Here is a 13,703-nt window from a genome sequence, read left to right on the forward strand (position 1 = left end):
TATAAACGTTTACAATATTACTGAATAACACAGAGACATGAGTTGCCAGTAGGAGCATTTTATTTTTTATGAAAAAATAAAGTACACTGACAATCAGGATTCCTTAAGAGGACGGACTTAATGGATTGTCATGGCAATAAAGCAAGAAAAAAAACAAAGTAAATGTGATCTCAGGTTGTCTTATCCGAGTTCAGTGAAGGAAAATATCCGACATTAATTCACATGGATATAATGTGTCATAAAGGGATTAGACAGGCGTGGAGTCTGAGAATGCGGTTTCAAATTCAAAATAAAACATGCACAACTTGTACTTTTTTATTTCTTATTATATAAAAGAAAAAGGTACAGATTAGCAGATTCCTGTAACATAAATTCCTTGGCAGAGAAATGAAACCTCATCGCTCAAAACAAAAGGGCATTTTCCATTTCTCTTCTTTAGTCATTATAAACGCCTTCAGGCTTTAATCTACCGATATGACGCCAAACAGCAAAACTCACTCCTAATTGTACTGATACTTTATATGTAAACAAGTTAAGGCCGATATAATCATTAACATGTCCAGACGCATGTTTAATACAAAGAGTTTAAGAGACGTAACATCCAACATCTGCCTTTTCTCACAACTTTCATTTTTCATTCTACTTTCTTGAAACCTGCCAAAACATTTTGCTCTTTAGATTCCTTCCAGATATTCAAGCTAACAACCTTCATCAGCCGTCTAACCTTCCTCCAATTCAGAACCAAACTATTACCGTAAATAACTTCCTGGGACAGTCTGTGGTTTCATGTTAAAGCTGTATTTGGCTGCTGTGTTTTAAGAAAAAAAAAGAAGAAATTGAGCCCTTTATCTGCTGAGTTCCTGCTACAGAGGGCTGCCCATTGACGCAAAAGATAGGTAAAAAAGAAGGAACCCTGGAAGCAACCAATCAGGGCTTAGCGAGGCATTTGAGTGGTAAAGAGCTAGCATATAAACTTTTAGTGTACAGTAGGGATTTTTTTTTTAATTAATGATCATTCAGTCAGTAGGATTCAATCAAGTCATCACACAAGGCTGAGTGCAGTTCAGAAAATAATCCTCCTCACCATCTACAGGTGGACAGATCCGACTAAAGTTGATCCAAAGAGAAATTCACCCTAGAAAAATAAAAAAAATCTTTTTCATTTACTAGAGGGTAACATTTGTGTGTAGTGCAATACTTTTAAAGAATTAACATCGTTTTAAGCGAGCTGAAGCAAATATCCACTAGAGGGCGTACTTGGCCTGAGTGTTGCATTGCTGTGTTGCTGTGATTGGATGGATAAAGTTGGGGGGGTACAGTAACAGCAGAGAAAGGATGCACTTAGGTGGGAGGTTAAGGATGGGGAATATAGAGTAACATAACGCATAAAGGAGAGAATAGAAAAACAATGAATGTGAACGTCACAATGTAAAAAAATCCCCTTTTATCCTGACATCCAAAACTCCCAAAACTTTGGAAACAATAGAAAAAAAAAGAATCTGATTGAAACAGATTGAAAGAACTGAGAGTCATTCTTTGATTCTCTGCGAAGTGTTTGCCTCCTTCATTCCTTTGTCTCTCATGTCAGATGAGTGTTCAGCAACTGCTGTGTAAACAAAACCCAGGAAAAGAAGCGTGGAGGAGGAGGAGGAAATGCGGTGGAGAGGACTACAACTGCAAGGGTGCATCCATGCCGCTTCCTGTGACGGGTCCGTTCCCTGGACGTGATTGGTTGCTTCAACTGTTAGCCATCTGAGCGCCATGTTTGATGCGCCTCCACCTCTTCCGAGACAACCAGCAGGAGTTCACAGTTCTTCCCTCGTAGCTGCTGACGGAGAAACTTCCTAGATGTTTTTTTTTTTTTTGAATTAGAGAAATAGGAGAGACAGTAAGACAATAACATAAAAAAAAGAAGCTTTTTATGAACCACAAAAAAGGTGGAGCAAGGAAAGCTGACGAGGAACACTGGGAAAGTTGACGGCTGGCCAATAGAGGGGCCTAGAGCACCGCCCCCATGACCCTGATTAAGACGTTAAAATTATTATTATTTTTTTGTAATTTCATTTAAAATATTTAAACGCTTCAAAAATATATTTATATATATTTTTTTGTTGTGCAAGATAAATATTTAATCTTTAATGACAAGTAAAGCATAATTCCATTTTTTGTCCAACGGTCAATGGGCTTTTTACTTGCCCGTTAACTCTCGTTAAAAGTTGTACATGCGCAGCAGAGGAGAGGTGACAGGAAGTGTGTTTGCTCACCACCTCTCGCCACAGTGTTTTGTGGGTGATTGACAGGTCGAGTCGCGGGAGTTGGAGACGCGCTCGAGAGAGAGAAACGGTGCAAGAAATGTCCTTTTCCAGGACCTGGTTTAGCTACGAGGCTAGGCTAACGGCATGCGGCGAGGCTAAAGCTTTATCCTGCTTTCCCTGCCTCCTTTTCACAGTCACGATCTGTTCCAGCATGGATAAAGACAGCTAGGACTGATTTAAAGCACTTTTTAAGAAAAGGCAAAGAAGAAAAACAATCTGGGATTCACATGGAAAATAAGAGAATATAGTCTATTTTTTCTAGATGTTTGTTCATTTGCATAGTTGCTCTTAATTAAACACATTCTCAGAAAATAAAAATTTTTTGTATATTAAAAAAACATATAGCTGACTAATAGCTTAATTATTAAACTGTTAGATTATTTTTTAGGTTTGTGACACAATATGCAAAACCCAGATTTACCAAGCCTCAGAAGGGCAAAAGTTATACACAAAAAGTAAACCTGTACATGAAATTATGTTTTGCATTTATAAAGAGAATTTATGATGTTTTTGTTTGCATTCATATAAATATACACACACACACACACACACACACACACACACACACCCCTACTCAAATTCTCTTTATCAAATTTAATTTTATGATTTTCTTTCAGATTTGTTCCAGATTACTGTTTCTTAACAGTGAGGAGCAAAGAAGCCTTTCTATTGGTCTGCTGGATGTCGGCACATTTTTTCTGGAATAAATGAAACATAAACCAGTTTCTAGTTCTGTCCTTTCTATCTTATCTTATTCTCACCTGAGCTCATCCGGACTGCCAATAGGCTGAGGGTTGCGTAGCTTAGAGTCCAGGTTGTAGTAAACCCCTCCCACCTCCCTGACTCCAATCCAGTGCTGGCGTTTAAGAGGCAACCGGAGAGGCCCCCAGCGCAGATTGGACGGTACGTTCAGAATGAAGCCCTCCACGTTGGAGAGCTCGATTCTGTCTACGTCTCTGTGGAGGTAAAAGAAAACTCAAGTTAAAAACATTATTATAGGTGATCTTCAAAACTTAAGAGACTCATACATGTTAATAAAACTCCCAAAAAAATAGGGACAGAACAGGTTTGGTCGTAGAGTGTTGTTAAAACTACGCGAAAAGCACAAAACACAGATTCCACCCAGAACATTTAGCTGTCAGCAGTATTATAGCACTCAAGAACCGGTATTAACCCATCTACTATTTTATAGTGGTTTAAATGTATGAAAAATTCCTACAACATTTTTAGCTTATTTATATCAGGTTTTATTTTTTGGTTTAGATTTTTACTTTCAAATATTTTTAGGAGGTGGATTTTTACAAACTCTATTCTTTTCAATTCCTATTTTGCAGATTTGAGCCTCTATATTCCTACAGAAATGTGTCTGCTCGTCTGTTAGCTACAGCAGGAAACTTAAAAAAATTATAACATTTGGAAAATTATATCTAAGAGAATAAAATATCCCCCTCAAATTTAAAAAAAAAAAAAAAAGATTTAGAAAACAATAGGTAAAAAATATAAATAAAAATCCATAATTTAAGACATATTTGAAAAGGAAATAGGATTTGATATCTGAAAAAAAAAAGTAATCCCCCAAATAAAAAAAAAAAAAATCCATCCATCCATCTATATAATATTTATTAGGGCTGTGCCATTTTAATATATGTCTGCTAGACGTCCCTCCTTTCTCTGAAAGTATTCAAACCAGTGCAGATTAATAACATAGTTGCTACACATCATCACTGTTGTTAACCAGGTTAGAGTATTTTCATCCACATTATGCAAAATGGTTTTCAAAAATTTAATTTTTAAATTTCCCTTTTCAAAAAGTGTTGTTTTCTTTCAATAATATCGGAACACATTTCTCCCCATACTATCCTTCCCAGACAGGAGTGTAAATAAATAAAACAAAAACTTTGTGCTGCATGAAAAGGGAGCAGAGGGAAAGTTGCGCTCATCGGATGAGTAACGCGGATTATGTTCCCGTTTAGAAAGACAGGAACTGATTTGAGCAGGAAACATCTCAGCGGCCACTCATGCTGTTATCAATCCTGTAAGGCTCATAATAAAGGAAGAACAAACAGAAGGAAGTGTTGACTAATTACTGATTGCTTTAGTTTAGATTGAGTGATGAGCCGACCTCCTGTTTGCATTTCAGGCTTCAGTCCTGACTGGTTCCTGTCCTTATGAACACTTTGATTTAGAAACATGTGGAAAGAAACAACCAAACATTTGGACGCAAACAGAAGTGTTTATCTTTGGGGTTTTCGACCTCTCCCCAACCAATCATGGACCATGTGGGGAATCAAACTAAAACAGCAGTAAAATACAAACTACAGATGTACAGAGAGTGATGCCGTCTCACTGGATCCAGGCTCAGAAATCTCCCCAGTGGTGGGATGTGTTACAGGTGGAGAAGCTCAGAGGGACACTAACAAACTGAACAGGACTTCTAACAGCATGATCAGGCAGGAACTGAACTCTCCGACAGTGATCATCAGAGAGGACAATGTGCTCTAAAGTAAACACCATCCTGGACTTTCCCTCCCATCCTCTCCAAATCAGCTGCACAGTCTCAGCATTTTGCCACTGAGCAACTCAGGAGAACGTTTCTGCTGGTAGAGTTCACAGCAATGCACTATAGATGACACTTTACTGTAGGTGACAAATCAAACTGTATAAGCCCTTTATAATGAGCCTGTCTGGCTCTTTATACTTAAGTAGAAGTATAGATACTGCAGTTTAAAAACACTCTGGTAAAAGTTGAAGTTTTACCTTGACCTCTTTACTCAAGTAAAAGTGAAAAAGTATGTGCTCCAAAAACGACTTAAAGTATAAAAGTATAAAGTAACCTTTAATAAAAACAGCCAGATGCCACTATATTAATTGAAAGCTCAATTTTTCTACTATTTCGAAAAAGATAGGATGAGGGAGGTCTTGTTGGTCTCCGTCTCCCGATACGCTCTCTCCTTTGTCCGACATTTCAACATATTTTTCTGAATCCATCATTGTAGCATGGCATAGACAATTCCTGTTTACAGTTTGAAGAACACCTGCTTGCTTCTGATGATTTCCTTTAGCTAACCAATGAGTGTTTGCGTTATATGACTCGTCCAGTTACACTAGTTTTCACTAGATGTGGATGGAGCCAATGATCTGCATTGGATGGAGCACACGACGGGAAATAAATATTTATAAACATTAAACCGAAGCCAAGAGTAACGAGTAACGTTTGTTTTAAAAATGTAAGAAATAGAAAGTACAGATACTTGTTTGAAATGTAATAAGTAGAAGTCAGAAGTAATAAGAAAAATAAGTACCTCAACACTTAAATACAGTTACTTGACACCTCTGCTGCCTGGTAATAAACCACCAAATGTTCACTCCAAGCTGAAAAACAAAAACTATTGTGTTTTGCAATATTCTCAACTTAGTGAGTTGAGATCCAAGTCAAGATTGTCTGATGTCANTAAAATTACGAGGTCACGTAGCAGCTGGACCCGCCGGTGGGTCCGTAGGGTTCAAGGGGTTAGCTAACCAATGAGTGTTTGCGTTATATGACTCATCCAATTACACCAGTTTTCACTAGATGTGAATGGAGCCAATGATCTGCTTTGGAAGGCGCAAATAAAATATTTATAAACATTAAACCAAAGCCAAGAGTAACGAGTAACGTTTGTTTTAAAAATGTAAGAAATAGAAAGTACAGATACTTGTTTGAAAATGTAATGAGTAGAAGTCAGAAGTAATAAGAGAAATAAGTACCTCAATACTTAAATAAAAGGAGAAAAAGTTTACAAGATTTTAAATCGTGGCCAAGCATTACTAATGCGTAGGTAGGAGATAGAGAAATTATAGCCAGCATGCAATGATTAACCGTACATCCTCTATTGTTGCCCTGATGCCTTTCATCTGGCATTTTTTGTGCGTCCAGTAATAAGCATGCAGTCTCTCTGGTCCTTTCAGCTCCTTCTGGACGAAGTCAATAACATGGCCAATGTCAACATACTCTTTATGTCTCAATCTGTATGCTTTCAGCACCTGAATTAAATGTGTCTCACCTCTCCCCTCTGTTTAACTGCAAGAGATCGCAGGATGTCACATTAGTCCATTCCAAGGATAAAACAAAATGAAATCTATGCTCTCCATGTTTCTAAAATGTATGCTACACCACCATAAAGGAGCTCCCTCACAAATCTGAATCTCAAATATCTCGTTCACATGCATTAGTAAAACGTGGCCATGATTTAACATCTTGTAAACCTTTTTTCTGTCCGTGTCACCAGACGGGCTCCCTACTTTTACAATTTATTACCATTTTTAAAAATCCATGCATCCATCTTTTCCTGCCTATACCATCAGGGTTGCGGTGTGGGCGGGGCCTATCTGTGGCACTTAATGAGCAAGAGGTGGAGTGGACACATTACAGGGCATACAACCATGCACACACTCACACCTTTCAGAGACACCAATGAACCTAACAGTCATGTTTTTAGACTGTGTGAGGAAGCTGGAGTACCCGGAGAGAACCAGTGCATACACAGGGAGAACATGCAAACTCCATGCAGAAAGACCCCAGGCTGGGAATCGAACCCAGAACATTTCTTGCCGCAAGGCAACAGTGCTACAAGCGGTGCGAGCATGCAGCCCTGCTTTCAGAAATAATTGAAGTAATTCTGATTTACTTTTAAGCTAAATGTGCAAACTAGTTAAAAATCCATAGAAAATATATTTAAAAAAAAATAACCAACCCACCTTGTCTCACTATGGATCATTTTAAAGATCCAAAGTCACTTTATACTCTACAAAAAGACCAAAAACAATAAGATCCTCATAAACTAAAGGCCAATTTATGCTTCTGACGCATAGCCTCTGCAACCGTCAAATCCGTCTCTGTCCTCAAAAAAATTCCTGACTACGCGTCGGACAGTGGCAACCCGTGCAGACAAAAAGCAGCTGTGATTGGTCCTTGGTGTGCCTTTCCAGCTGTCCGTGTGGTCGTCCTTCTCGATACAGTGCCAGGGAGCACCATTTTTAAAAACCGAGGAACAACTATATTGAACAACTACGTTGAAGTACAATCCGTTGAAGTTCTCGGAAGTTCATGATTAGGCTCCTCCTTGCGCTTTGGCGGGAAACTGCTGTGCGTCCCTAGAAATTCCAGACCGACGTTGCAGAAGCATACCAGCAAAACTGGTGACCAGACCCACGGGACATTTGATGTGTGCGGTTGCAGATGTGTAATCTGCCCTTAAAGGGGAACACTGTGTTTTTTTTTTTTTTACATTGGGCCCTTGATTTTACGTTATTACATCATGTTCTACTCACCCCTATTAGTTTTGTGTCAGCTCCAAATGACACAAAACTCATATGAGTTAGTAGAACATGATGTAATAACGTAAAATCAAGGGCCCAATGTAAAAAAAAAAAAACACGGTGTTCCCCTTTAAGGTTACATAACCAAGCATCCATCCTGATAGTGTTTAGAGTCCGTTTTAAGCCTAAATAGAATTGCAGCAGCAGCTGCAATGAGCTTATATTGCAAGAAAGATAGTCGCGAAATTTGTTAATTCACAAACTCCTGAAAATACATCTTGCCAAATGCCAACAAATGCATTTGGCATTGATAGAGAAATGTTATGGACCAATGAAACGCAGCAACAATTCAATTTTCTATTCAGTTTATTTCTATAGCTCCAATTCACAACAGTTCATTTCAGGTCACTTTACTATGTGAGTGAAGTTGGCCCCCCCACCTTCTTCAAATCAGACAAAATTAGTGTCAAACGTTTGTGCTGGTTTGTGCCGCTATTGTTTTAAAGATATAAAGAAATATTTCTAGAGGTCATCAAAGGTCAACCAGCCCCCCCCCACCTTCTTCAAATCTTCAAATCCAAAGAGGCACAAACGAAAAATGTTGCTGCACAAACCAGCAGAAATGTAGCACAAACGTTTGACACTAATTTTGTCTGATTTGAAGAAGGTGGGGGGGCCAACCTCACTCAGGTCACTTTACAGAGACAATTCAACCAGACCGAACAATCAGATTGGTTAAAAGTTTTCTATCCAAGAAAAAAACAGCTGATTGCATCGACTCATTGACTGTTGAGCAATCTCTCAAACCAAGCATGCTTGTAGCGACAGTGGAGAGGAAAAACTCCCTTTTAACAGGAAGGAACCTCCAATGTCTATGGTGTCAATGCGTCAGAGGCGGAAGCCTGAAGAAAAAACAAAGATCAACATACTTTTGAGTTTTTTTTACTCTGGATCTTAAGACTTTCCTAATTATTTGTACAACTCTGCTGAGAAGTGCTAACTTGCTAAGCAACATCACTTCCTTGAGTACCTCCTCCTCACATATGCAGTATTCTACCTCCAGTCAGTCTCTGTTGTTATTGTCAACCAAAGGCCTTCATTTATAACAAACTGAGAAAAACAGATGCATACAACAAAAACACAAAACACCGAAAAAATGCTATAATCTTCCACAAAAATCTTTATATGCAACCAGAGTAAGCTACTAGTTCATAAATAAAAAAATTGTAAAAAGGTGACTAGGCTATGAGTAAATGAAAGTGACTCTTGTCATTTCTGTGATTACAAATGTCTCCTTTTTCCACATTGTGGTAATAAACCACCAAAATGTTCACTCCAAGCTGAAAAACAAAAACTATTGTGTTTTGCAATATTCTCAACTTAGTGAGTTGAGATCCAAGTCAAGATTGTCTGATGTCACCTGATCGGGAAGGTCGGGCGTGCTAGCGCATTGGTTAGCACACACAACCCAAGTACGGAGATCTTAGTCCCCGACGCGTCCGACCCGGTTACGAATCTGACCTGTGGTCCTTTGCCGCATGTCTCTCCCCTTCTTTCATACCTCCTGTCAGCCTACTGTCCAAAAAACAAGCCACTGAAAGGTAGTGGAAACCAGCATGGATGCTGCTAAAACTTAGCTTTTTGTACTAAATTTATTCCTAAGACAAGGTTAAACAAGAGAGTGTTTCTGACTGGTAATCTAATAATGGGGGAAACACCTTTTCTTTTCCTGCAGGGATATGAGATAACTGCCAATAAAACGTTTGCACAAGTGTCTACATTTCTAAATGTGAGTCAATAACGTAAAAACTAATTTAGATTTTTTTTTCTTGTTTTCATCTCACTGATAGATGCAATATCAAATCTTTATCTGTAAAAATACAAGTTTATATTTAATGAATACAATTTACAAAGTTTCAACTATGGCTGCAGCTAACCAGTATTTTGCCAATAGATTAATCTGTTCTTCAGATTAATTGATTAATAATCGCATAGCAAAAGCTTCTTAAAGAAGATTTTTTACAGAATTAAACCAGGTGAAACTAAAGCTTCTGGATAGAGCAGATTGACAAAGTTTTGGTATATTTCCTACTTTAAGTGTGTGACTCTGTCAGCTAAAGGCATTTCTTAGAGTCTCTACACTCCAGGTGTAACTTTATAACTCCTAAACTGCTTTTAGAGATAAGTCACCTGATGTCACATGTATGTATAAAATTACAAGAAACAAATACAAATCTTGAATAAAGGGGTTGGCTATACATCGACTTACGTTTACAAATCTAGACAGCTATGTAAAAGTTTTATTGGAAGTTGTCTAATCTCATAGCTGGTATCTAAACACAGCAGATTAAAGGATCATCAGGAAGAGCACCAAAGTGGTCCAGCAGATGCATTGTCAGTGGAAGAAGAGCCATTGAGTCTTCAAATTAACCTGAAAAGGGTCATCAGGTCATATCCAAACACTCTGAAGTTATTTATTCAACAGCAGGAGGGTTTATTCATGGGTGTTATGTATGTATGACTAACCAATATTAACCTCTATGTCAGACTGCAATGCTCAGTGAAATGTAAATAAAAAAGATCTGAGGCCATGTCAGACTGTGCAGGCGGGGGTTAGCGTGTATGAGGACTCTCTGGGAAGGGAAGCCAGAGAAACACCTCTGCTCAGTTACACATGTTTATACAGCAAAGTATCCGGGGATCAAATGTGAGCCTGCTTCATCCGTCTGAGAGTGGATGAAAGTGGGTCATTAGCAGTGTGGCAAACGTAGATGAGAAGGCTGCAGTTTTCTGGCTGATGATCGATATTTTAAAAGTCTGAACTGCTAATTCGGATTTTTTTTTTTTTATATATGACTGAGGTTCTCATTTAATCAGAATAAACCTTTGATATTTCCATCTTAACTTTTTGAAAAACATTAGTGAAACAATAAGAACAGCTAATGAGGTAGTGCTCTCAAATAGAAATAACTTCAACCTTTATGGAGGTGGATAAAATCGGTATAACATCCTAGTATCAACTGATCGACAAATCTTCAACAACAAATAATGGAAATCATCGCCGAATCAATTCAATTCAGTTTATTTCTATAGCTCCAATTCACAACACACGTCATCTCAAGGCCCTTTACAGTTCACCAGGTCATCCAGTCGATTGATTCCTAGTTTTCTATCTAAGGAAAACCAGCTGATTGCATTGACTCATTGACTCTTCAGCAATCCCTCACACTAAGCAAGATTGTAGGGACAGTGGAGAGGAAAAACTCCCTTTTAACAGGAAACCTCCAACAGACCCAGGTTCAGTGTTGGCAGCCATCTGCTGAGGCCCACTGCAGTTCAAGGAGACAGAAGCAGAGATAAGCCCCATTTTCACTACCCTCTGAAATCCGATCCATGCTGAGGTTGAATCAGTTAACCGTGCTGAACTCGGTTCCTTATGACCATTTGCACACCATGCTAGCACAGTTGATCGCCTCCTAGTGGAGATATACGGTACTACTGCTCTCTAGAGGTAAACAAACCAACATGGCAGCGCCCTTAACATTCAGAAAGTTTGCTGAGAGTGAAGCGGAGAAGGCAGCCTTTGGTGAATGTACTTGACAGAGTGGGGAAGTGGATACGAGAAATGATAGTCTAATCAGGCAGACGTTGAGGTTCATCACACTGCTGAGCAGAATCATAACTGGAGATGACGTGGTCTGCTCATGCGCTCTTTGTTATCTGAGAACCGAGCCTGAACTGAACAGCGCCGAGCCCTACTGATGAACTAGTACCAGTTTAGCGCGGTTCGGTTGTGTCTGGGTTGGTCCGGTTCAGTGCTGCGTACCATTTATGACACAGTTATCTTGGGTAGCGTGCTCGGACCGATTTCGGCATGGTTTCAAAAGCGTAGTGGAAATGGGGCTATAGAAAGAGATGCAGAGATGCAAAAGGAAACTGTCAACCAGCTCCGCAGAGGGGCCCCGTCCAGCAAACACTCATCCAGGCAGACAAGCCTCGAGCCAGCTGCCATGTCAGAGGATGAAGAGCACATCCAGTTAGTCACAGTCAGAGAAACAGGACTACACTGATCCATCATCAATCAGTGCAGCTCTAGTAGACAGAGCTTTAGAGCTAACATGAAGTTCATGTCTAAAAACAGCCATGTCTTCAAGCTATGATATAAGAGAAGAGTGGGAGAAGGTTTCCTAATAGCTGTGGGAAAATCTAAACTGGGAGTTCCTTTTTTCATGACTGTATGTGACATGAGGGTAAACCCCAGTGCACCATAAGCATTTGTCAAATGTCCAATACTAAATACTTTATTGACACAAAGAGATGTGCAAACAACCAAAGAACAAGCAGAACTTAGCATTTGTTAAGTCCAACTGAAAGCTGGGGCTAGGCTAAAGCTAACCAAGTTAGCGGATACCCCGCTTTCAGCTACTTTTCGCTCTCGCTCTTTTTGGTTTCATCACTGTTCAGTAAATATTTGGAATTGTTTTGTGCATATCAATAAAACAAAGTGCCTCACATACCTTCTTTTATCCCACCACACTGCTTCAAATCCGCGGGTCTGCAAGGCCGCCATGATGACATTTACATCATAGTTTCCATTTCCCAGCATGCTCTTTTTGTGAGGCGTCACCATAGTGCTGGGACATAACCTGCAAAGTGTTGAGAAGGAGGAATCAACCACTGTCCATATGCAACATTATATGATTCCTGGCTGTTTTAGTTTAGATTTTATGAGAAAGATCAAGACAAAGTAGCATCTAACTTGGAGTAAAAAGAAATGCTTAAAAAAGATTAACTAGTCCATGCATTTGTTACTTCAAGGCTGGACTATAGTAATTCTTTATTATCAGGAAGTCCAAAAACTGTAGTTAAAAGCCTTCAGCTGATCCAAAATGCTGCAGCCAGAGTTCTGATGAAAATGAAAAAGAGAGATCATATCTCTCCTATCCTGGCTTCTCTTCATTGGCTTCCTGTTAAATCCAGAATAGAATTTAAAATCATCCTTCTCACATATAAAGCCCTGTTGCAGAACTCTTCACTAACAGACTGCTGCACCCTAAATGCACCAGGGAGCGTTATCACAGATCCTTCCTCCCAGCAGCTGGAAGACTCTAGAACCACCACTGTTCCCAACAACCTCAATAAGCTGTAACATTCATGCTGATTTTGCAGTTTCTACCTTAGTCAGTTAAATAACATGCTGCTGTCATTTTGCACATCTCTGAAGATGCTGCTATTTTCAAATATCCATTACTGTAAAGATATGCATAGCTGCATATCGGTTATTTATTCTCCAGGTGCACAGTTTTATATAATTAAAACACTTTACAGTCTTGTATTTTATTGCTTATCTTTTAACTCTTCACTATTATGTTATACTTATACATTTTTCTAAGGTCAAGATTTGTGTGACAGTTTATCTAAAAATTTTTTGCTGCTGTAAACAGCAGAATTTCCCCATTGTGGGACAATAAAGGGATTTTCTATTCTGTTCTATTATGGCGTCGGGATTCCACACATGCAATAAATGCTCCTACGAGCAGCTTTACTAAATACAGACATTCATAAACTACTAGTGCATTTTTTTAAGGTGTTACATGAGCAATTAGAGAACCACGGGCCCCAATATATCAGCCACATGAGTGCTTGTTCCTTCTCTGCGTGGCTGGGGACTAGTTTCTACTTACTCCAATTAACTTTGGTCACTTTGAAGGCGTTACACACCGGACAAAGCAACCCGCCTGTGATTGGCTACTTTTCAGGAAGTCCATCATCTTCAGTTGTGATTTGTTACCAAGGTAACCAGCGTGGACCGTCTTCTCATTTCCAGCTGATGCTGAGTTAACAGAAAGTATTGGGTTGTTTCAGCTAAACATTTTTTTGCAGATGATCCTATAACCCTTATAAACAGACACCCTAAAGCTAATCAAAATCCACTATTTATCCAGACCATCTTATATCTAATGATAACTTCACTTACACACTTCCAACTCTTGAAACAAAACGGTTAGAATACAGCCTCAAGAGGTGGGATTTCTTGAAAAGTAGCCAATCACAGGTTAGGTTGCTTTTTTTTAGTGGGTTTAGAGTGAC

General features: G+C 39.0%; 1 protein-coding gene across 1 annotated transcript in view; it reads right to left on the minus strand.

Moving 5' to 3' along the window:
- Positions 1-1,004: 1,004 nt before the first annotated feature.
- The window catches only part of josd1 (Josephin domain containing 1), an 18,665-nt gene continuing 5,966 nt past the window's right edge, over positions 1,005-13,703 (minus strand). Inside the window, exons 3-5 of the mRNA XM_015387578.1 lie at positions 12,131-12,259; positions 3,077-3,271; positions 1,005-1,844 (exon numbers count right to left, since the gene is read on the minus strand). Coding sequence (XP_015243064.1) covers positions 1,745-1,844; positions 3,077-3,271; positions 12,131-12,259 — 424 coding nt within the window. The 3' untranslated portion in view covers positions 1,005-1,744. The remainder of the gene's footprint in view (positions 1,845-3,076; positions 3,272-12,130; positions 12,260-13,703) is intronic.

This window comes from Cyprinodon variegatus, unplaced genomic scaffold (assembly GCF_000732505.1).
Source record: "Cyprinodon variegatus isolate N-32 unplaced genomic scaffold, C_variegatus-1.0 Scaffold398, whole genome shotgun sequence".
Classification (NCBI taxonomy): domain Eukaryota; kingdom Metazoa; phylum Chordata; class Actinopteri; order Cyprinodontiformes; family Cyprinodontidae; genus Cyprinodon; species Cyprinodon variegatus.